Here is a 25556-nt window from a genome sequence, read left to right as displayed (position 1 = left end):
TATCACTCTTTCTGTGAAAAACCTTTTCCTAATATCCAACCCTTGGCACAGCTTAAGGCTGTGTCCTCTCAGTCTGTTGGTTTCTGCCTGGAGAAAGAGACCGACCCCCACCTGACTGCAACCTCCTTTCAGGGAGTTGTAGAGAGTGATGAGGTCACCTCTGAGTCTCCTTTTCTCCAGGCTAAACAACCCCAGCTCCCTCAGCCATTCCTCATAGGACTTGTGTTCCAAGCCCCTCACCAGCCTCATTGCCTCCTCTGGACATGCTCAAGCATCTCAACATCTTTCCCAAACTGAGGGGCCAGGACTGGACACAGCACTCCAGCTGTGGCCTCACCAGTGCTGAGTACAGGGGAAGAATGACCTCCCTGCTCCTGCTGGCTGCACCATTCCTGATCCAGGCCAGGTACCATTGGCCTTCTTGGCCACCAGGGCACACTGCTGGCTCATGTTCAGCCGGCTGTCAAACAGCACCCCCAGGTCCCTTTCTGCACTGTCCAGCCACACCACCCCCAGCCTATAGCACTGCAAGGAGTTACTGTGGCCAAAAGGAGGACTTGGCACTTGGACTTGTTAAATTTCATCCCATTGGACTCTGCCCATCCATCCAACCATTCCAGGTCTCTCTGCAGAGCCATCCTCCCTTCCAACAGACCGACACATGCTCCCAGCTTAGTGTTGTCTGCAAATTTACTAATGAAGGACTCAATACCCTCATCCATGTCATCAATAAAAATACTGATCAGGACTGGCCCCAGCACAGACCCCTGAGGGACACCACTGGTGACTGGCTGCCAGCTGGATGCAGCACCGTTCACCAGCACTCTCTGGGCCTGGCCATCCGGCCAGTTCTTAACCAGCAAAGAGTTCTCCTGTCCAAGCCACGGGCTACCAGTTTTTTTGTGAAGTAATGCTCATGGGCATCACAGGTCTCTTACACTTGTTTCTAATGCTAATTAGTGCCAGCTCAGACTTTCTTTTCTTTTGGATTGGTGATTTCTGGGATTGGTGGTCACAATTCCCTGCTAGAATTCCCTTTTCCCCCCAGGCAGAGCTGCTGCATTGGCTTTCCTTGTGTCTCATAAATTCTGCCTTTTTCATGTTCATTCTCAGCAATCCCTTCTCCCCAGCTTTGTTAACCTCCTCTCAAGCCTGGGATAACACCCAGACGATTGTTTCACCTTGGTCTTATCTCAAGCTCCTGCTGTGGGGTTTCTCTGTGTTTCATGTTCCAGGTATCCACAGAGGAATGTTCTGGGGGGATTGGTGGTTGCTGGTGGTGGCAGCTGCCATCTGTCCCTAACCTGGGGTGAGCTTTGGGTGATGTGTGTGACAGTTGCTTCTCTACACACTTTGCCACAGTGGGAACTTTTCTGGGGATGGATTTCCCAGTATGTGCCAACCGGATCTCACCTTCACCAGGCCTGGAGTTAACTCCATCCTGTTACTCTCTTCTGTCCTTATCACATGGATTTACCAGTGCTTGAGACAGGCAACTGTTCTCTTTAATCCTCTAAAACCAGTACTAACACCCAAACCTGGGTGGTGGCCCCTCCCAAGCTGTTATTTAGGCAAGGACCAAAAGTGTCCTGGAGTCTGGAAAGCAGGGCAGATCTTCCTGCCTCTTCCTCCCTTTTGCTGTTGTCAGAGTAATTTGGCTTTCAGTAATTTGCTTGGCAAATAAACACAATGCTTCATTAGCATTTGAGATACTTATTTTCATCCTTGTTAGATACCAGGCACTTACAAAGCAACTTGACATGTATTTTAGTTTTTTCTATGCAAACGGGGAACTCGTACAACAAAATAAAGGAGATGCAAATGATCTGTTGCTAAACTTGACAGGGTTTTTCATTTAATATCGTTAGGCTCCATGCTCCTATTTTCAATTTGCTCTGAAATCTGCTTATACTGCTGTTTACTATTCCTGTCGAAACCAAGGAAGGGAGTACAGGATGTGTTCAGGAACGACACAGCCCGGGAAATGCTGAGAGAAAGAATCAACTGCACAAATAATTTGCTGTTTACAGTGTCTTAATGAAATTGCTCAGTGTAAAGATAAAAGCCTTGGGCTTGAGAGAGCATCTGAAAGCTTCATTCAGTTCCTGACATTCTTTAGGTCTTCTATTGGAAGGTCTTGTTTTGGATGGTGGTATGTTTAAGAAATTTATCAAAAAACATAGTTGCTTTTGTTTTCGTGGTACAGAAGATGAGCCTGCCCCTGTGGGCAGCCCTGGAGGCAGCTCTGGAGTGCTGTGTCCAGCTCTGGCTCCTCAGCACAGCAGGGCCAGGGAGCTCCTGGAGCGGGGCCAGCGGAGGCTGCGCAGCTGAGGAAGGGCCTGGAGCATCTCGGTGCCCAGGAAAGGCTGAGGGAGCTGGGGCTGCTCAGCCTGGAGAGGAGCCCCAGCTGAGAGGGGCCCTCAGGCCTGGCTGGCCCTGGCTGCAGGGAGGGCTCCCAGCAGGGCCCAGCCTCTGCTCCGGGGGCCCAGCAATGGCACCAGAGCCACGGGCAGGGCCTGATGGCAGCAATTCCCCCTGGCCAGGAGGCACAACTTCTTCCCTGGGCAGTGCCCAGCCCTGAACACATTGGCCAGAGAGGCTGTGGGCTCTCCCCATGAAAGATTATAAGTCAATTAGATGCAGAACAAAACATTTAGGAGGCATAATAGTTGCCAATTACTCCCAGTTTTCTGTGTGACTCTCAGATTAGTTCTACTTCCAAGAATTGTTAATTCTCTATTTCTTGTCTCTTCTTTTGTAGGTTTTCTGTGAAAAGCCATATTAAATGTACTTCCCCCTCCAAGAGAGCTGGAGAGGGACTTGGGAGAAAGTCCCAAGTTCCAGGACACAGGGAATGGCTTCCCAGTGCCAGAGGGCAGGGATAGATGGGATATTGGGAAGGAATTGTTCTCTGGGAGGGTGGTGAGGCCACAGAGTGCCCAGAGAAGCTGTTTTTTTCAGTGATTGAGACATCAGTCCAGCACCACCATGTTCACCATTAACCCAGGTCCTCAAATTTTTTGAATGCTTCCCAGAACGGTGAATTCATCACTTCCCTGGGCAGCCCATTCCAATGCTTGAGAACCCTTTCTGTGTAGGAATTTTCCCTTATATCTGATCTAAACTTCCCCTGGTTCAACCTGAGGCCATTTCCTTTCACCCTTGTTACCTGGGCAAAGAGACTGCCACTCACTTCCATGTCCATTTTCATTTCCACAGGGCAATAGAACAGCACAAATTTAGTTAATCACATCTAATATTCTTTCTAATTCAGATTTTATTTTTTAAGGTGAAGGTGAAGTGAAACACTGTGAGTTCTTAGCAACCTCCTCCAAATGTTTGGTTTCAGTTCCTTCAACTTTTTCTTTATGCTGAGAACTGTTCAAAGAGCTTTTGGTGAGGGTGATTTCCCTGTGGAAAAGGAGCAGGTCTGGCTGAAGGGGGAAATTAAATCAATCATAGTTTGCAAGTCAGATGACAAGTTTAAAAACGTGATCCTCAGGTAACACTTTGAAACTGGTTATGTCCTTGCTGCTTCCCTAACAGCCAGGTCAGGGAAGTGTGAAATAATTGACTGGCTCTGGAGAACAACGTGGCTTTTACAGGTTTGCTTTTTCCCCTGATAACTACAAAACTGCTGCTTAAAATTGGTTTTTGATGGTAGCACTTTAGTGGCATTAGGGACTTGGGATTTGAGTTAGGAGGAATCACATAATCGTGGAGTGGTTTGGGTTGGAAGGGACATTAAAGAACTCATCCTTGTTCCACCGCCTGAAGTGGGCAGTGCCACCTTCCACTAGATCAGGTTGTTCCAATCTGTCCTTGAATACCTCCAGAGATAGGAAAGTGTGGAGAAGAAGGCAGTGCTTGATTGCTAAGGACTGCTTAGAAAAAGCCTTTCAAAGTGGAAAATAAAATTCTTTGAGGACAGATGTAGTGCCAAGTATTCCTGATTTTCCTTTGTTTCTATTGGGATACCTTCAAACACAGCCAGGAGCTGCACTCTTGACAATAAATCTGCCCCACCTTGTGTGTTTTAGTGGAATGGGGAAAAATAGGATGGAAGTATGTCAGACTGTTGTTTGTATCAGCTCTGGCCTCTGTAATCCATCACTCTGCTTGCTCCCAAAATCTCCTAATCTGGGATTCTGCTCCCAAATCTGGTATGATCCTCACTCAGCCACTCTCTTGTCAGTTGTTTGGAATTCTGACTCCTTGGCAGCAGTGTGACCAGAGGCTGATGCACAGTTGTAGGTTACAAAGGGTTCTGTAGAATTCTGTGGATAACAAAGGCCTTTTTTACACTTTTTAGTTCTGTGATAAAGCAATTCTCAGGAAAAGAAAGGATTTTCTCTCCCATGAATGAAGATGTTTCGCTGTTCTCATAGAAGGTGAAATAGATAAGAAATTGTGCATGTTCCTCAATCTGTTATAAAATCCAGCATGTACTTCCTCTGTAGTGCTCCACTCCTCACCTCAAGGATTCCTTTGCCTCTGGGCAAAAATAGGAGGGATCTCACAGCAGGAATATTATAAGGTTGAATTATTGCTTAACAAGGCTTTTATCTAAATTTAGTTGAAGATAGAAATTTTTGCCTGGAATAATATTTTTGTTTGATGAATCCAGGGTGGCACCAGGATGATCAGAGGGATGGAGCAGCTCTGCTGGGAGGAAAGGCTGGGATGGCTGGGGTTGTTCAGCCTGGAGAGGAGAAGCTTTGGGGTGACTGAATTGTGGCCTTCCAGGGCCTGAAGAAGCCAACAAAAAACATGGAGAGAGACTCTTTCCAAGAGGCTGGAGTGCAAGAAAGAGAGGGAATGGAATCCTGCTGCCAGAGGGAAGGGATAGATGGGATATTGGGAAGGAATTGTTCCCTGTGAGGGTGGGCAGGCCCTGGCACAGGGTGCCCAGAGAAGTTGTGACTGCCCCTGGATCCCTGGAAGTGTCCATGGCCAAGTTGGACGAGGCTTGGAGCAGCCCGGGATAGTGGAATGAGTAATAGAAGAAGAACTTTAAATATGTTCTCTTTCAGTCCAGGCCATTCTGTGATTCCAGGATTCTGTGTTCACTGGGGGTCCATCTCTACATTTCCCCCGCATTCCCTTTTTCATTCCCTTTTCCAGAGCCTCAGGTTACAGTGTCAGCACCTTTCCAACATCTGGAAACAACTGGGAGATTGGATCCAACCTCAGACTAAACACACTAGGGCACAAGTTTGGAAAATAAGTTTTAGTGGCTCTGCCTTTGGGGTGCACCAAGAAAATCCAGGCCTGCTGGCAATGCTCTTCTTTTTTTTCTCCAGGGATACTTTCCTGCAGGAAAACCAGTGTGAGCAGATAAAGATGATGGAAAAAAACATCAGTAAATTGTCCTTCTTTTGCCTCTTTTATAAGAAAAAGCTGCATGTAGTGCACAGAAGATGTCAAGGAAATATTAAAAACAATTATGCACAACCATGAGCAATGTTTAGACAAGCTCTGCTAATTTTAATAATTCAGGGTTAGAGCACAGCAGTGCAGGCTCCTGCTGCTCCTCTCCGAATGGTTTGCAAACAGACCCCAGGATGGCTCCAAATTAAGGTGAAAACATTCAAGTCATTTAATTCACACCTTTAGAAACCACTGCTGATCACAGTGCTCCCAAAAATCTGCTCAATCTGATTAATTATTTAAGAGTCCTTGTGTGTTTAAAGTGTAAATCGGACTTATCTAAACAGAGAGCAAATAAACCTCATTGTTGTTGATTGGCTTGGGAAGTGGCTCAAGGAACTGGCAAGAAAACAGGATTTACAAAACCAGTTTTAAGTATTTATTTGAGACCTGACACAGCCCCAAACTGTGCCCAGGACCTCCAAAGGCAGTCACCTGGATACGTAGGGTGAGAAGGAAGTGTGATTCATCTGGATAAAAATTTCCATCAGAATTTCCCTGGCCAAGGCCATGCCCCACTCACATTTCCTGCCTCCTCATTATCAATCTTGTATTGAGATATGAATCCCTCCCATTCCTCAGTCCCAGGGATGGATTTAAGGTTAATTCTGAAAGATGGACTTCTCTTCTGAGACGCAAACCCAGCAAAGCTTGGCATCTCCTAAGTGGCATAAAACTGGATTTCAAAAGATGTAATTTTTCTAGAATCAGAATGAAAATTAAGTATTTGTCCATTTTCTGTTGAATGGGAATGGAAATATGGTGCCCACAGGAAAATGTGAATGAACTGGAGCAATCAGGGTCTCCAATTCATGGGGATCTTGTGCATAGAGGACCATCAAGGAAGAGGCACCAAAGGCCCTTGGTCATACAACCCTCTTCCAAGATCCTGGGCTTATCTGTAGGAAAAGAACCAAGAACCTTCATTGCTCGAACTTTCTCCCTACACTGAGTTTTGGGGATTTGCAGGTTCTTCCATTTAGCAGGAGAGCCCTACAAGCCTGTAGCCCTTCCCTGGTCACCTTGTTGCAGAGCTCAGAAGCCATGGGCTCACCCTCAGGGATTTTTGAGTCACATTTGGCATTTGAGGTGGTTGGAGGTGACACCAATACTGGTGTCAGCTCGGGCTGCTCCCTATTTTTGGGGTGTGTAGGCACCCAGAGCCTGCCCTTGCCTTCCCAACAACCACTAACATACCAAAGGAGGCAGATCTCTGTCTGATGAAAACCAGTTTGTATTGCTGCACATTTGTCAAACCTGACAGGGAGTATTCCCAAGGACTTAAAAACAGTGCTATCAGAAAGTTATCCATCAGGGATCTTAGGAGGGAATGGAAGGACTGCAAACACCAGTGATATCACACAGTCTGCAGTTGCCTCCAAACTAAATCTCTGCAGTGGGCACTGATTTCAACCCTGTTTTCAGCAGCAGTATTTTTGGGAGCTGTTGTTTTTGACCTCTGGGTGTGAATTTCTGTCCCATGTAAGGACTGGTCATTGTACATTTTGCAGGTTCTGGGGGTTGCAATTTCTGGTTTAAATTGCCCCATTGGGACTCAGTGAAGCAATGGTTTCAGTGCATTCAACCCACGTATTTGAGGAAAAGTTTAGGAAAATAAATCCCAAAGTTAGCCAAAGTACATTTAAAGGAAAGTGCTTGGGCTTTTGTGTTGAGCAGATTTGAGTTAGATGAACAAAAATAAACTGAATAAAATTGGATTTGCTTTGGCTTGGGACCTATTTAGCAGACAAAGAACAAATACAGCATTTATTAACAAGTCTCAATAAAATAAACCAGGTCTGAAATAGAACTGAGATTGAGTTTGTGATAATATATTTAAATGAGAAATCTTGGATATCCCTGAGACCGTGGCTCCTTTTAAGTGCAAATCATTCTGGTTGCAGGTACCAAGTTCCATAATCAATGTACATAATTAGAGGATTTGTGTTCCCAGGAGCTCAGCCCTGCCTAGGAATATTCACAAACTTTGTTAAATACATATTTTTTCACCAAAATACCAAAATAAACTCCAGTTTTCATCAGGGCAAGGTGTAAGGAACTTAGTTTCAGAAGTGGGAAAACTCTCGGGGTGAAAAGAGGCAGTAGAACTGGGTGCTGTGACAGGAACCATCCCTTGCTTTGGGAATGTCATCCCATAAAGTAGGATTGTGTAAAGTTTCATTATTCCAAGCTCTGTTATGCTCCAACGTTTCCCTGTACTGGTTCTCCCTCATCTTTTGAGTGTTTCCTTCCCCAGTGTTCCACAATATATTGGTTGAAGGTTGGATTTGATGATCTCAGGGGTCTTTGCCAACCTTAATGATTCCATGTGGATGGAAGTAAAACTTGCTGAGGTTTCTGCTCTGTCTCAAAATATCAGTACCATAGAATAAAAACCCATCCATCCATTCAGCTGGACACAAGATGTTTTCCTCAGGAGTTTTTGGCTGGTATTTGAAGACATCCAGTGCTGAAGGTCCCCTCTTTTTAGAGTTTCATAGTTGTTCCTGGATTTTCATGAGCTAGATGTTTGCATCTTATCCCAATGCCTGAATCCAGTGCTACCAACCCTGAGCCCTTTCCAGTCTCTGGCCAGTTTGGGTGTTCATTTGCATTACTTTCCGGTGAGGACACAAACCTGGGTTTGTTCCTGGCTTTGCTGCACAACAGCATTTTTCTTCTTCACTTGGACTTGAGTCATTCTGAAAGCATTTTCCCTCATTGTCTGACCTTGATGAAATGCAGGGATGACTCCTGGGATCATTCCCTGTGATCATTCCCTAGGATTATCCAGGGATGATGCTGGTTTTTTGTTTCTCAAAAAGGAGTTTGTCTATGTAGAGGGAAAAATCACAGGAAGCTTCCTGGTAATGATGTGCTTATAGACTCATGGAATCTCCTGATTTGGAAGACTCCCACAAGGATCATCCAGTCCCACACTTGGCGCTGCCCAGAACACCCCAACAATCCCACCTAAAGTGTTGTCCAAATGCTTCTGAAGCTCTGGCAGCCTGGTCTGTGCCCCAGCCCCCTCTGGGTGGTCAAGCTCTCTTGACCAAAGGCTGTGACACTGGAGGAAGTTTCCATAATTCCTGAAACTCCCTCCCTGGAAAGACTGACTCAGAGTGGTTGTGTTGAGCCTGTTTATACAGAACCTTGTTGTTGTTATGTCCTAAAAATTCTAAATCACCCTCAAGAGTGGCTGTTGCCAAAGTCTTCTGGGAGGGGAAGCAAGAAACAAAGGGAAGGCTGGAACAGCGTGGAGAGGTTTTATCTCACCACTGACTGTGGGATGTGCATTTTTATTACTTCTCTGCTGTCTGGTACAAAGAAGCATATTTTCTTCTTCAAATGTTCCCAGAGATTTTAGCCTGTGTTTTTGTTTTTGTTTTTGTTTTTTTTTTTAATTGAGAGCCTTTTCATTGTGTATGGGGTGCTTTATAAAGTACCAGTTTTGTTCATGGCCACTTTTGTGTCTGGTGGTGAGAGCACCAACCTGAGGATGTTTTTTACCAAGAGCCAGCAATTTTTGTGTAGGTAAATGGACAATCTTATGTCAGCCTTATTAATCTGTTTCTGGTCCCATTGGCTAAACTAGAAACCAAAAGAAAAACCCTTTCTCAAAGTTTTATTTGAGGGGTTGTTTTACCTGTGGGGTTGCCAAGGGACTCGACCAATCAATACCAATATTGAGCATCTTCCAACTGATCAATTTTTATCCATTTAGTTTCTGTCATCTGTTGCACCTTGTTATAACAAGAGGTCTGTAAGGCCTTATCACCAGCCTGCTGGGCTGATGAGCAGGGTTAATGTCTCTGCCTTCTCAGTGTGTGAGCTTTTAAAACCTCTTGAAGAAGAGCCTGTGTGGTTTGCAAGAGCCTCAAACATCTTTTTTTTCCTCACCTGCAAAGCCAGTAAGAGCATGATCAAGGTTATTCTGGAGCCAACGAGCTTGTGGACAAGGGAGCTGGAATTCAATTTCCAATCTGGATCTGTCCTGAGCGCCCAGGACACCAGGCTAGGTGGGTCTTTGGGTAGACCTTGGGCATGTATTTGCATATGCAATAGATGCTTTTATTTTAATTATGAACCAGGATGCAATATTTTCATCCTAAAAGCAATCCTTTGTAAATTATGTTTTACAGATCTTAGATTTTGAGTAGCAATTGAGTGTAAACAGGTTTTGGAGAGAGGGTTGTTTCCCTTCTGTATCATTCAGTGTTAGAACACATTCAAAGGAGTTTGGAAATGTTAAGGAAAATAGGAAATATTTCCAGTAGGAGAAGTTTTTGAAGACTGAAATATAGAAAATGATCCCTTGGAGGGGGAACCTCAGTTCTGTCATCTCCTTTAGATTCATTTTGCTTTTCCACTTGAAATGTAGACTATTGCTGGACATCTCAAGACTTTGCAGGCCACAGCCCAATACCATAAGTACATTTCTGTGTCGCAAAAATAGGTCTTAATGCAGAGAAAAGCCTTGTATGATGTTTGGAGGCTTTCCAACTACATTGGTCCCTTCCAACCCAAACCACTTCATGATTCAATAAGGTTTATTCCCTGACAGTCATAATTTCCTTACGCTTAAAAAGAGGTCTCTGCCAATACATTCAACTAAAATAATCCCAGGATATGTCAAAATCATTCAGGAAGTGACTCCTCATTGAGCACTGCCAGGCTCCTGTCTTCAGCAGAGCATAACCAGCAGATCCTACATTTTTTGGTTTTTCACATGAGTCCAATGCCCTTCCCACTGAATGTTCACCAGATAGTGAGCTCTGAAATCAAAACTTTCCCTTTTATTTCAGCCGAATGAAGGCTTTCAGCTCCTGGATTCCTCTCAGGGAAGTAATGTGGTGTGCAGCAATTGTTGAAATACTTAGAACATTTTATAGTTTTTCATTTTGTTGTTCTGTTTTGCAGCCATTTTTGAATAATTGCAACAAGCTCAGAAAAATTATGTTCCCTCTGACAACATCTTTCACAAACATCTTTCCTCTCTTGTCCAGCCTGTTGGATTCTGGCTGGCTTTTTTAGCCAACGGCTTCCTTGACTTTGATTCCTTGAAGTTTATCCTGTACTAATCCCTTGGAAATCTGTATGGTTGTTCCAGAAGATGCCTCAGGCATCAGTCAGGCTTCAGGGCAGGCGGAGAAGCAGTCAGATTGCGTGGTCTCCATGGAAGATGGAAAGCTGTTCTTAAAATCTGCTTGTGGTGATGGGCAATTGTCCTAGTTTAGGGCAAATTTGGGAGAAAAACTCCAAATGGGAGTTCCCCCAGGAAAACAAAATTCAAACGACCCCCTCCCCCCAACTGGTCCGGGAAAAAAATTTCCTTGGAGAGAAGTGGAAAAAGCTGTTTATTTAACAGAAATTGAATTATATTAAACAATAAAACCTCTCGCTGTTTGACGGGATGGCAAATCTAGGAAGAAAAGTCCTTTTCATGTGGTGTAGCTCGGCTCGCTCAGGTTCTTATCAGTCCCTCCGGCACTGGAAAGCGCCGAGGCCCAGGCCCCGGTGGGTCACAGGCGTGAGCTCCCGGGGTTTGGCTGGGTGTTCAGTCCAGAGCAGGTTTGCACAGATCCAGGAAAAAGGGGAAAAAAGGTCCAGGGAACTCCTCTGCCTCAGCTAGCTAAAACTAACTAAAAGCCAAAGAGAACTCTGTCCCGCTGTCTGTCCATGCTGCAGACACCACAGTCCAGGAGCAGGATGTGTGGGAGTGATCTTTTCTTTCAACACAAACTGCACACTTCTTCTTCCGCCCCCTTCGCTCTCAGAGCCAGTCTTAAAGGTGCAGAAATGAATATATAACATAAACCAGGAGATTGGGGATACCAGTATCATAAAGTCACCCCAGGACAGCAATAAAAATTTCCCATCAGTATTTTTTTTTTTTTAATTAGCCAGGAAAAATATCCCTGATGATAGTGCTGGGTATCCTTTAATCCTTTCCAGTGGCTTGTGCACAAAGGATGGAAAGGCAGACCCAGAGCAGAACCCATCCCCTGGACTGGCCCTGTTGAGGGACCTCAAGGGCTGGGTCCAGTTCTGGGCCCTGAGAGCCCAGAGAGCCCTGGAGGGGCTGGAGCGTGTCCAGGGCAGGGGACACACTGTCCAGAGCTGGGGAAGGGGCTGGAGCCCCAGGAGCAGCTGAGGGAGCTGGGAAAGGGGCTCAGCCTGGAGCAAAGGAGGCTCAGGGCAACCTTCTGGCTCTGCACAACTCCCTGACAAGGAGGGGACAGCCAGGGGGGGTCGGGCTCTGCTGCCAGGGAACAGGGACAGGACAAGGGGAAACGGCCTCAAGCTGTGCCAGAGGAGGCTCAGCTTGGACACCAGGAGGAATTTCTCCATGGCAAGGGAGCTCAGGCCTTGGCAGGGGCTGCCCAGGGAGGTTTGGAGTCCCCATGCCTGGAGGTGTCCAGGGAAGGGCTGGATGTGGCACTCAGTGCTCTGGGCTGGGGACAAGGTGGGGATCAGACACAGCTTGGACTCCATGGGCTGGGAAGGATTTTCCAGCCTCAGTGATCCTGTGATTCTGTGATTGAGTTTTCACTTGTGTGAAAAAAAATTGCAAAGCAGATATTCTGTGAACTCATGTATCAGTGAGTTACAAATAACTCCAGACTGGTTTGCTTTAGTGCTGCCATTTATGGAAAAACTGGTGATGCAGATGCATCAGATTTATCATTAGGAGGTTCCCTCCCTGGCATTTTAGGCAGGATGTAAGGAAAAATTTATAGATATCTAAGGGGGAAAGGAAAGGGCCTCTGAAATATCAGAGACTTCATAAACTAGAAAAATAAGACTTTAAGGATGGCTATGAAAAGGCTGATTTGCAAACTGCTGTCTCTCAGAGAGACCATATGGGTGCCACATGAGGTAAATCTGAGGAAAATTCAGCCCATTTTTAAGAAGAAAAGAATTCCTGGATCAAACCAAAGCAAACAAAAGTGCTTTGTGAAACCAAGCTGAGAGTGAAGCAGAGCAGAGTCCAACGAGATGCAGAATCAAAGCAGTGAGGTCAGTGAAGTCATGGTGGTTGACTACAGATTATGAAATTCATCATCACAGATTTTAAATTGCTGAGATATTTTTATAAGTGTGTTTGGATTACAAACCCTTCTTTGCATCATCATTGAGGCACACTAACTAGGGCAATGCACCAAGTGGTGGATTTTATAGATTTGACAGGACTTGTTGAGTAGATATCAACACTTGACAGTGTCACAGGGTTGGAAATGAGCTGGGTTTTCCTGGTGAAATCCTCTTTATGTTAAAAGCAGTGCTTGTCCCCCAGAAGGTGCCAGGCAAGCTACTGGAGCAGAGTAGAACTGTACAGATGTTATTGAACAGGAAATTGTGCCAAGAGCCATAAAACACCTGGGTAAAAATGATGTTTCTCATGTGGCTAAAAAGTTGTTGCTCCTTGAACTTGAAACCATTCTTCAGTGCAAAGTTTGGCAGTTTTATTCCCAAGTATTTGGCAATTTTCTTCCTGTCATCTCTATTGTGTAAGGAAAAAAGTAGCTTCAAAATAAATGAGTGAAAAGACCTTACTGTGGTGTTTTCCCCCATAGGACTGCAAGCCAGCTTGCGGGGGTTAAGATCAGTGATTATTTTACTGTTATAGCAAAAAAGCATCAGCCCCTCTTGGGGCCATTCCTCTTGGATGAATATTTTTATACGGAGTCACTGTTATAAAGTAAAGGTGTAAAGAAACTTCATGCTACCCTTTGGAATAAATTATTTGGGCCCTTAATAACTGGAGGTTACATGATAAATATTTTAACCTAATTTAAAAGTTCTGCAGCTACTGACATTCACAGATTTTCTTTGTAACTGCTGGTGAACTTCCCCAAAAATAATTCCTTTTAATATTTTGGTGTGAAACAAACTGGGGAGTGTTAATTTTGCAGAAAAATGAAATATCAGAGCAGTGGTTATAAATGCTGCGCATACAAATCGGAGGCACCGGAGGCCAAGACTCAGGATGGTTTGTAATGCTTGACATTTAGGAAGTGAGTTGGGAGCATTTTCCACAAGAGATTGTGTACGTTGTGGGGGCGTTGAGCTGACTGCTAAAAGGAAGTCTTAACTGGCAGGATGGGACAAAATCGTCTCTCGTGAGAGCCCACCTGGAATTCTGCGCACTGTTCTGCATAGGAGGGACATGGAACTCTTGGAGCAGGTCCAGAGGAGGCCATGAAGATGCTGAGGGGACTTGAGCACTTTCCCTCTGGAGCCAGGCTGGGAGAGCTGGGGCTGCTCAGCCTGGAGAAGGGAAGGGGGAGTGGAGACCTCACAGCTCTTTCCAGGGCCTGAAGGGATACAGGAAACTAGATTGGGACAAATCATCAGGAACTGGAGTGCCAGAACAATGAGGAATTGGTTCAGACTGACAGAAGGAAAATTTAGGTTACATATATGGAAGGAATTCTTCACTTTGAAGGTGGTGACACCCTGTCGCAGGGTGTCCAGAGAAGCTGTGGCTGCCCCTGGATCCCTGGAAGTGTCCAAGGCCAGGTTGGACTTTGGGGCTTGGAGCAGCCTGGGATAGTGGAAAGTGTCCCTTCCCATGGCATAGAGTGGAATTTTGTATCTTTAGGATCCCTTCCAACCCAAACCATTCTGGGATGCTGTGATTCCATGAAAAGATGCACGTTGAGAGCTGTCTACTTCTCTCAGTGCCACCTTTGTGTCATAGCTGTAGTCTTCATATCCTTGTGCTGCAATTCGGTTTCTGTTGCAGAGCAACTCCAGGTACAAACTCTCTTTTTTCCTTGAGAGCTTTATGTAACTGTGCTTTTTTCTCCCCATCATCACCTTGATGTGTCGCTCTAACTGCAGAAAATTTATTCTGAGTCTGGTTGTTATTTCTGTGCTTTCATTTGTTCGAGGTGAGATTGGGAGATGATTGCTCAATGAAGAAAAAGCTCATCTTGTTAAGTAGATAGCTGGATGTGACGGGTCTCATTGTCAATTTAAATCATTGTGCATTGCAAGTGCTTCTTCTGGCATTGTCTGATACAGCTGCAGTGTCAGAGGCAGTTTTTCATTACAGATAATAAGGTTCAGACTCTTTAAACATCACTCAAAACATAAAATACCACAAAGCTGAGGTAGAAAACAGCATTTTCAGTGTCGCAGTGCTTGCAAAAATACATAAAAATGTGGATTCCCTATAAATTCCTCCCTGGGCTGTTTAATGTTGTTGCAGGCACTATCCTGGTTGACAACATGCTGATCAAAGGGACAGCAGGAGGGCCTGACCCCACCATCGAGCTCTCCCTGAAGGACAATGTGGATTACTGGGTGATCCTGGACCCCATCAAGCAGACCTTGTACCTGAACAGCACTGGCCGCGTGCTGGACAGAGATGTAAGTTTAAAATTGGTTTTCTCCACAAAGGCATTCATTTCTAAGTAACTGTACACACAAGTCCTGCTGGAATATAATTCCTGCAACTGCCTTGTCCCCAGATGGATGTGAACAGAGGTCATCTGATCCTTATTTTAGGATTTTTTGGGAGCACACAGGAACTTTAACGTATGTGCAAGAAATACTATTGTGGACAGACACAACAACAGAGACCAAAAAAACTGATGTTAGGGCTTTATATCCAACCAAACTTGACTCATTTGTTGAATTAAATTTTGATTCTGTTTTGCTGACTGGAAGAAGTGCTGCTTACCCCATGCCCTGTGGCATTTATTAGCAGCCTGCTTTTCCTGTGTACACTGAATTATGAGCTGTGAGAGGTGAAGGAGTCGTGACTGACACAATTCACTCACAAAGCTTGACATGTTCCACTGAGAATGTGCTGGTTCAGATTCTTTTTTTAAGGCAGCCTAAAACATATTTGTTGTGCTTGTTCCTGATGGTGTTAAGGAAATATTGTCAGGATAAGTTTGATTTTTATAAAGAGAAACATGAAAAGCACAAAATAAATAGGAGTATTCTCATCTAGGCTAATTTCATTGAGGAGAAAACACTCTAAAAATAGAGACATTTCTTCACAGTGTTGCAGCCTTACCACAGAACCTGAAAGCAAAATTGACTTCCGAGTGCTTTAATAAATATGGCAATAATGCGGTAAAACTCAGGAGTTCTCTTTGGAGTGCAGGGAAGTTTGTTTTGTATTAGCTTGATTGATTAATTTGTCTTCTCCATGTGTTTTGAGATAAATTCATAAGTACCAAAAACAGCATGCAAATTTCTCCTCATTTCCATTTGCTGGTGAAAGGCACTAATTGAATTCAGCTGTTCTTAATTTTGTTTTAATTCACAAACCGTTTTTCCATGCAAAGCACAAAGTGTGGCAGAGTGGTCATGGTGGCAGAAGACTTTCTGGGAAAGAGTTGGCACTTCTTCAAGTGCCAGCCAGCAGCTGCTGGAGCAGCTTTGGCCTCTCAAGTTTAATTTTAAGTCAGAGACAAAAATGAGAGTCTGGAATGGAAGGCAAGGCTTGAGAACCACTCTAAGAAATGTGGGGTCTGTTCTTACCACCTCAAACCCCTCCACAGGGAGTTAGGAACCAAAATCCCTGTTGGGATTACATTACCAAGAATGGCAGTGTGTTTTCCAAATAAAATCAGATAAATAGCAAATTTCAAACTTTTCTTCCAAAACTTTAAGTATGGAAAAATGACCAGTGATAAATCAGAACTGAAGGTGCAGGGAGCTGCTGCAATGTGCTGGGATGATTCGTCCCTGGTTTCATAAACAATTTGTGCCATTGTGCCAAAGTATATTTACTTGTTTTTGTAAATTCAGAATATCAAATATTTATCAAATATCTGTAATTTCACATAATTATATTCTTCTTGGGCTTGGCTAATAAATCCAGATATACTTAGTAAGGACTGCAGCATATTAAAGGCAGCCTAAAAATTCTTGGATCTTACTCAAATGAGTAGTAAAAGGCATCACAGCCTAAATTCCTTTGTTCATCAATTTGGGAATTTTTGAACAGTGTTGTGTTCACTGCAGTGAGAAAAACAGGATTGTCCACACTGAAAGTTGTTTCTGAATTATTTGCAAATGTAAGTGGTAGAAAATGTGATTTATTTCAGACCTGACCTTTCAATTCAAGTCAAGAAAGAAACAAGAAAGACTTTGGGGTGTGTCCAGAGGACACCACAGAGATGCTGTAAGGGCTGGAGCCCCTCTGCTCTGGGGGTGCTCACCTGGAGAGGAGAAGGCTCCAGGGACACCTCAGAGCCCCTTTCAGTGCCTAAAGGGAGAGCTGGAGAGGGACTGGGGACAAGGGATGGAGGGACAGAATGCAGGGAATGGCTTCCCAGTGCCAGAGGGCAGGGATAGATGGGATATTGGGAAGGAATTGTTCCCTGGGAGGGTGGGCAGGCCCTGGCACAGGGTGCCCAGAGCAGCTGGGGCTGCCCCTGGATCCCTGGAAGTGCTCAAGGCCAGGTTGGACACTGGAACTTGGAGCAGCCTGGGATAGTGGAAGGTGTCCCTGCCCATGGCAGGGGGATGGAATGAGATGATCTCAAAGGTTCCTTCCTACCCAGGCCCTTCTGGGATCCAGTGAATTCCAATAACAAAAAAGGAAAGGCTCAAACAGGTGACATTTCCCGTGTCTCTTTCTCACAACCTCTTTCCCCTTGCAGCCACCAGTGTCCATCCAGTCCATCGTGGTGCAGGTGCAGTGTGTGAACAAGAAGGTTGGCACCATCATCAACCATGAGGTTCGGATCGTGGTGCGGGACCGCAACGACAACTCCCCGCAGTTCCAGCAGCAGAGCTACTACGTGGCCGTCAACGAGGTCAGACCTGCCTGGTTTTCCTCCTTCTCCTTTGGGTGGGGTCACTGTTAAATTCCAGCTTTCAGCGCCTCTCCTTTGAAAGCCAAAACAATATGGTTGTTTTCAAATCCCTGATATTTGTGCTACTCCAGAAAAGCTCATCGCTTTGGTAGGCTTCAGTTTTTAGCATCTAATCCAGCTTTTCCTAAAGAAATGCAAAGACCAGCACATTTTTCACCAGGAATATTGCAGAAGACACCCAAATTTAAAGCAGTGTCTTCATGAATGGAGCATTATTTTCTGTTAATTTAAAGCACTGTTAACAACAAAACTGGAAGTAAAACAAATGTATGTATGAAGAAAAAGAAAGTTAAAAAACAGTTTAAAATGGTTTATTAATAATGTTGAAGGTTGGCAAAGTGTAGATGTGGTTTAGTCATCTGTTGCTCTGTATTAAATGATGTCTGTGAAATTAATTCTTTTAATTTCTACTGTTTATTATTTTATGTTTTTTTGGAATAGAGAGCTGTGGGTTGAACCACTGTGTCATTTGAAGGAAAAAAAAAATTCTTCTTGAGGTGGTACAACTTCATTTCACTTTCCAGTGAAGTTTTTCATTCTGTTAGGGACTGAAAAATCTTCCAATAAGTAGTACAAAAACTCTGTGTTTTCAGGGTTAGCATCTCAGGGCATTAGTAATGAATAGAAATAGGGACTTACATGAAGTAATGGAAATTATGTGGGCTGAAATTATGTGTAATATTGAAAGATGTGTCAGTTTTGTACAGGTGAAGAATGAAAGAAGTAGAGTTAAATTTAAAAAATAAATTATATTAAATATGCAGACTTGTAGGGTTTGGTTTGTGGGTTGGAGGTCTGTGAGCATGACTGCTTTGAATATAATAGACTTGATTTGAAGAAATTTCCTATTTTGTCATGTTTGGGAGATTCAGCTTTTCAATGTGTCCTTGTGTTGTTTCTGGTCTCCATGCCCAAGCATGTGCAGAACAGCTCTCTGCCCTGGGAAAAGGGTGGGACATCAATAAGTTGAGGCCTAATTAACCCAAAAGAGTGGAGAAACCCCCCCCCCCCCCAAATCCACACATTATATTGGACCTGCAACTGAGATAAGGATAAACAAGGTTTTTCAAACTGGTTTTAAATTATAAAGCATTTTCCTTCAGACACATTTTTGGCACTCCAGCTGCCACTGGAATCTGGGAGCACTGGGAAAGTCCTCCATGGGCTTCTCTGTGCTTTTCACATTGGCCTGCAGCTGGCCATGGAATTTCTGTTGCTACAGACCCAGTGCAGGAACATTTCTAGTCCTCAGTAAACATAAACACGAGTATCAAGTGCCTGTGTGGGTTGTGCTGCAGGGCCCAGATTACTTCCAAAACCTGCATCATTTTTGCAGTGAAAACAAAGACAGGGAGTATGGCTGTGCTAAGAAACTACCATTTTCCATAATTAGGGAGAAGTCCAAAGGCAAGAGTGCAAAATGCACCGTTCCTAATTATTTGTGTTTAGAAACTGAGCAATGTTCTGAGGACACCAAACATTTATTGGAATTATTGCTGGGCAAAATGCACTGTTGCTCTTTCCACCAGCTGCACCCTGATTAAATTAATTTCTTCTTTTCATTTTATCTCTGTTTCATGGATAACATCTGACATGGCACCACTGTGCCCTTGAGCAGCACCCAGTGAGTTCATGCTCTCATTAATTAATTAACAAAAAAATAATTCACAAAACATCTCAGACTCTCTCAGAGGTTTTAATGAGTGATTAAATGTTTTAATGCTCATTTATTCTGCTCATAATTGGTGCTGCCTCTGGTGAATTTAGCAACAGGAATGCACTGGGAGGAAAGGTTTGTGGTTAATTTTCACTTCTGTTTTCAGGTTACTTGTAAAACAAAAGGTACAGAAATTTCTCTTACATAAGGAACATGAAACAACTCAAAGAAAGAGCAGATTGTATTATATTTTGGAGAAATGGAGTAGGTTTTATGTCAAGTTGTCTTTATATTTGAACTGTCCCCAACATATTAAGATGAGTTTATCAGAGAGGCTAAGGATAGTTGTAAATAGCACCATAAATCCTGGTTTCACATGTGGTTTCCATTTCCACAGAAAACGACATCATTTAAAATTAAGCCTGCATTTTTCCAGAAGACTTAGAACGAGATGGATGTGGAAGAGTACTGTCTGTTTAGTTTTATACCAAAAGCAGTCTTGATTTTTATACTTGATTGGGATCACTCTGTCCTGGGTTAGACTAAAAGCTCTCCTAATCCAGGATGGTTGTTTTGCCAGTCCCCTGGCAGATGCTCAAGGAAAATCATAAGGACTAGGAAAAATGCAGTTGTGCTTCCCTAATAAGTTACCTATAAAATCCTGTGTGGAGCAGCTCCAAACCAATTTTGTCTTTCCCAGTTGCTTGTGGACGTGGATATGGTGGTCCCTCCTTTCCTTCCTTCCTTACTCCAGGTGTTTTGTAGCCCTTCTTTCCAGCATGTTTTGGTTTTTTGCCATAATTCCTCACCCTATTGCTTCAAACATCTTCATCTGGACCTTCAGAACCCTGACACATCTCAAGATGTCTCAAGATAAAGAGTGTGTCTGTGGAATATTCTGCCTGTTGTCCAACAGTCCTTTGGAATTTAAGTGTTTTCTTCCATCATTCCCACACTTGTACCTATTGAAGACCCTTGGGTAAAGGTGATCCCAAATTAAAATGTGCAGAGAAATTAATGTGAGTGGTTTGAAAACTTTTTTTTTGCAGCTAAGAATCAAAATCTTCATTACCTGTTTATTGAGCAATACTTTTTTGTCAGGATTTTAATTCTTCTGTTAAAAGTATGGACTTGTCACATGAAGCTGGGCTTGTCCTTGTCCATGTTGCTGGACATTTGCTGTATGAGGTGGCTTAACTGGAAATGGCAGTGCTGGAATTCACATTAAGTTACAAATAATATTGATTTTTTTAAAGTCTTAGTTGAAAACAGATTTTCTGTTTCCCCACCATTTTGGAGCCAGTTTTATTTTATCCTTCCTGATGTTTTTACAAGTCCAAGTGTCTTAGCCAACTCAACTGCTCTCCAAAGCATTAGGAATCTACATATGGAAGTAAAAACAAGTGAAGGCTGATGTCACCATTTTTATGATAATGAGAAATCCTCTGCAGAGTAATTCCCTTGGTTTTTGCATGACATATTTTTATTTATATGAAAAAATCACATTTTTTTCATTTAGGAAAAACTTCTGACAGTGGCATTAGCCTGGGACTAAATTTGACCATAATTGCTGGCTTGAAGATTTGAGTTATTACCATATTAAACCAGAGTTCTGCAGCTGAGTTAAAATTCAGAAGAATTATGCAGCCCAGTTAATATTCCACAGGCAAATCTATGGCATTGCCACAAGGGGTTTAAATTTATGGAGCCTAATGCAGGGATTAGGAAGTAAAATTTTGTACAGCTGAGGCCCAGTGGTGGTGTCTGTGTTTTGTGTTAAACACAACTTTTCTGTTCAGTTTTATCTGAGCTAAATACAGCTCCAAATTTGCATTGGCTGGGTTTTATAAAACTGACTTTCTTTGCTTTTAGTTTTTCACTTTCCTGAGTCCAGAGCAAGTCAGGAGCATTTAATAGCAGATTCTGTTTGGAAGTGAAGTCCCTAGAACACTGTTGGAGTCAGTATTTATTAAATGCATGTAACCTTAGAGCTGCTTGTAAGCCAAAATTTGGGGGTTGGTTGTTTACTTAATTTGTTGGTTTTTTTTTTTTTCTCCTTTAATTTAAATAGCAGAGATGAGAATCCTTTGCAAAAGAAGAGCCTTTCTTGAACTTCAGTCATCTCAAAACTTTGGGTTTGGGCTGTTGAGAATTATCACTTGTGCTGAATTTTCATTTCTTGTGGCATAATTATTCCCATCTTTTTCCTCATGGTATTGAAATAATTAATCTCTGCAGGTAGACATCATCAAAAGAGCGTTAGCTTGGAATGATTAACTGTAAATCTGGCTTTGCTCTGCTCTTTGGGGCCACTCTGAAAAATTATTCATTTTTAACTTCGTAAATAGGCAATAATAAGGAAATTTATTTTCCAAATGTTTTATGGAAGAGCTGAACACTCCTGCCTGCATCTCGACTTCTAATAGCGTTCTTAATCACACAAAAGGAAGTTTTTAAGCATTACAGCTGTAGAATGTGGAAGAAGATTTATTGTGTCCATCTCCTCTCTATTTGTTTAAGTGCATTCTTTTTGGAATCTTCCTTGTTTCATGTCATCATGATTCTTTTCCACTGGATTGAGTTCCCATGGAGATGATTATCCTCAGGCTATCGCTGACACTCCTAGAATTTTTTCTTTGCAATCTCTAACATTTTGTTTTGCATAAGGTAAAATATTCAGCATGGTTAAACCTTTTGATGCACAACTTCAGGCCCTTTCCCTACAATATACCAAAGGTTCCTATGGAGAAACAAAATTCTACTCTTTCAGTGAAGGAATTGTTCCCAATATCCAGCCTGAGCCTCCCCTGGCACAGCTTGAGGCCGTTTCCCCTTGTCCTGTCCCTGTTCCCTGGCAGCAGAGCCCGACCCCCCCTGGCTGTCCCCTCCTGTCAGGGAGTTGTGCAGAGCCAGAAGGTTGCCCTGAGCCTCCTTTGCTCCAGGCTGAAGTTGCATTTTATTAGGGGAACTGAGTTCCTCCTTGTTGTTCCAACAGGGAAGTGGCAGCACGTTACGTGTGGTCGTGGGTTGGAGACAGAAATCACGACTCAAGTCCTTTGATCATCAAACGGCTCTTGTTTAATATGGCTGCCCTCTTTTATAGGGCTTTTGAATCTCCCAGGCTTAGATAACTCATTGGCTGGGATCTCTCTGTGCCCAGATCTCTGGCCAGTGGTTGCTTGCAGCTAAGCTCAAATGGGGTTGGCTGAGGGTCCCGTATAACTTATGCAGGGACTTGTTCTGGCATGAACCAGGCTAGCCAGATTGTATTTGTGTTATGCCCAGATTTACCATGTCCAGTACAGATCAGCTGTACTGTGACAATATTGTGACAACAGCAGTCTCTCAGAAATCCCTCACAAGTTGTGGGGAAATGTATTGTGGCTGGCTAATGGTAAATATCAGTAAAAATCAGCACAATGCCGAGACCTTGGTGTAAAACGTTTGTGAGGCTTGGAGTGCTGAGATGATTGGAAGTGGATTTGAAGTATTGAGTTAAGAGCTCATCTAAATTTTTCTAAAGCCTTCAGGAATCTCTAATGTAAGATCTTGAGTGGACTGGAAATCACAGAATCATGGAATATCCTGAGCTGGGAGGGACCCATCAGGATCATCCAGTCTGACTCCTGGCCCTGCACAGACACTCCAACAGTCCCGTCCTGTGCATACCTGAGAGCATTTTCCAAATGCTGCTGGAGCTCTGTCATGAAGGAGTGGAGAGGATTTTTTTTCCCAGTCTTCTTTTCTAGTGTCGTTTGTGTTGTATGAAAGAAAACTTAGATAAAATGAAAATGTGCATGTCCTGAAGGTCTGCACATCTGCAGTCAGTTATTCTGTGTGTAATACATCAAATGCAAGACTTTAGCTTTGACTTTTACTGTTAGAGCATGGAATTGGAGTTCTGGTGTTTACTGATGTGTCATTTTTGCAACTGCCTCCTTTGTTATAATTTAATAATGTGGTTTACAGTGCTGGAGCCTTTTTATGCTAGCCACTATTTATCTGCACTGTCAGAACAGGGTGGTGAGAGCTGTGGCAGCAGCTTCAGGATGTCCGTCATCTCCTGGGCTGCTTGGAAATGGCAGCATTTTTACAATATTTAATGGTGTTAAATATAAGTAATTTTTAAATTTTTTTTTATTTTTTTTTTATGTTCCATATAAAATGTTCATCTGCAGTACAGTGTCAGCTCTGGGATTCCCAACACAAGAAATCTGTTGGAATGAGTCCAGAGGAGGCCATGGAGGGGCTGGAGCTCCTCTGCTCTGGAACCAGGCTGGGAGAGCTGAGGGTGCTCACCTGGAGTAGAGAAGGCTCCAGGGACACCTCAGAGCCCTTTCCAGGGCCTAAAGGAGCTCCAGGAGAGCTGGAGAGGGACTGGGGACAAGGGATGGAGGGCCAGGACACAGGGAATGGCTTCCCAGTGCCAGAGGGCAGGGATAGATGGGATATTGGGAAGGAATTGTTCCCTGGCAGGGTGGGCAGGCCCTGGCACAGGGTGCCCAGAGCAGCTGTGGCTGCCCCTGGATCCCTGGAAGTGTCCAAGGCCAGGTTGTACTTTGGGGCTTGGAGCAGCCTGGAATAGTGGAAGGTGTCCCTGCCCATGGGATGGATGGAGATTTGATGATCTGTAATGTCTCTTCCAACCGAAACCGGTATGGCATTTTACATGTCTGATGTCTCCAGAGCTGCTCCCCTCGGATCCATCTGGGAGCACCAGCACTTTGTTTGGACATCTGAAACCTGGGAGATTTCCATCACATGCCACCCCATGACCAGCCAGCACAGTGCCTGGCTCTTTCCACTAATGGCACCATTGTTTAAAAAGCAGTAACTGGTTAAACTCTCGTATTTTGAGTTCCAGGGTGTCAGTGCCCAGGCAGGGCCTGAGGAGTCTCTGTGAGGACAGGTGGGAGCAGCTGTGGGCAGAGGGATCCATCCACCATCTCCAGCACTGGGCACATCCCAGCCCTTAGCCAGCCACACGGTGCCTCAGGAAATTCGGGTCAAGAGAGGGGAAAAGTGGGTTAAGAGAGGGGAAAATGCCATGTGGCAGCGAGTAGAAAATGGTGAGGAGGAGTTGGGAGTTAAGGAGTGATACTGAGCCTAGGCTAGAGGGCTGGGGCAGGGGACAGTGCTGCTTTGTGTCCCTCCGTCTCCATCCCTGAGTATTTTCTGCTGGCAGGATGTTAAATCAATGTTTCCCATGGCCTCTGTCCTGCCTGGTAGTGCAGGACAGAGGCCACCCAGGAAATGGGTGCCTGGTCTCCCTCTTTTCCCTCAAGAACATTGGATTCTCCTCTCCTGAGCTGCTGGGGAGGCAGCAAGGGGGTCCCTGAGTGGATGTCAAGGAGCAGCCCATCCCCAGTGGTGGGAAAACCCCCTGGAAACCATCCTGGAACTATTCCCAGCTGGTTTTCAGGTTACTTTGGTATTCTGTCCTCTTCTCCCCCGCACATCCCAACCCATGAGGGCACAGTCAACTTCCTACACCCACGTATGACACTTCTGCTGCCTGTTCCAGGAGTAAATAAGCCAAGTTAGTAGCAAAACATGAACATAAATAGTTGTGGTGTAAGTGTGTATAGTGGTGGTATTATAAATTAAACCCCACTTGTTTTACCATAAAAAGGCTTCAAATTGGTGGGTTTTATTTTAAAGACTCCGTATTCTCAGCCCTGAAAATGTTTCCCAGAGAACACTGCCAACCACTACACCCTTAATTAGCAGCTTTATAAATAAAATGGGAACTATGAGTGCAGGAGGAAATGGGGAGTTAAGTCTTTGCTTTATTGTGAGCCCTACAAAATAGGAATGTGAAATAACATCCCCATCTGCACCAAGTGCTGGAATGACCTTTGTCCCCTTTTTCCAAAATTTTAAACCTTTTTAGGCCCTCTAGGTTTCAATATGTACAGCAACTTCATGTAAGTTCTGGAGGAAAGAAGAGGGGCCAGTGGGACTGGGAATTTAAGGGCCACAAATCTTGGGGCAGTGAGGGCACCAGGGAGCAAGAGTTGGGCTGAATCCACAAGTGTTTGTTCATTTGTTCTTCACTTTCAGGTTGATTACTTTCAAAGTTTCCTGAATATTTAAATTCAGAAACGATGAGTCACAAGAAATCTTCTGTCTTTGCTCTCAATGGGCCTTGATTTTGTGCTATTTATCTGTGCAAGGATAATTATAAATTGATTCATTTTCAAAACATCATTTAATGGGTATTCAATTGCTGCCAACAAAATATTAGAGCAACAGCATCACTCCTGTGTTTGCTCAAAGCCATGAAGCTCTATGGGTGTTTGTGTTTGCATGTAACAATATTAATCTGGCTCTGTTCACGTTGATCTGAAGATGCTGTCAAATAAGTTCTGTTTACATTTGCAGCTCATCCTTGTTTTCCTTCCTGAGTCTGAAAAGGGAGCTTTTATTTCATTTAATCTATATTTATTGCATGGGTTCTTTCAAGTTTAAAGAGTGTTTTTCTCATTTTTTGTCTTTTTTTTGAAAAAAGGTGAAGTTCTGTCTTGATACATTATAGACCAGAACTAGAGAGAAAAATAAGGTTAAAATTAACTTTAAAACCTTAAGGTTTTAATGGGGATCTCTTGCTGTTTTTGCAG

At 43.8% G+C, this 25556-nt stretch overlaps 1 protein-coding gene across 5 annotated transcripts in view; it reads left to right on the top strand.

Annotated features, from left to right (window-relative positions):
- PCDH15 (protocadherin related 15) overlaps positions 1 to 25556 on the top strand; it is a 538462-nt gene that overhangs the window by 322968 nt on the left and 189938 nt on the right. For all 5 annotated transcript variants that reach the window (XM_033515678.1, XM_033515674.1, XM_033515677.1 and 2 more), the window contains 2 exons: positions 14651 to 14811; positions 17064 to 17219. In XM_033515678.1, the coding sequence (XP_033371569.1) occupies positions 14651 to 14811; positions 17064 to 17219 (317 nt within the window). The remainder of the gene's footprint in view (positions 1 to 14650; positions 14812 to 17063; positions 17220 to 25556) is intronic.

The sequence above is a fragment of the Parus major genome, chromosome 6 (assembly GCF_001522545.3).
Source record: "Parus major isolate Abel chromosome 6, Parus_major1.1, whole genome shotgun sequence".
In the NCBI taxonomy this organism is placed as follows: Eukaryota; Metazoa; Chordata; class Aves; order Passeriformes; family Paridae; genus Parus; species Parus major.
This window is presented reverse-complemented; position numbering and strand designations above follow the sequence as displayed.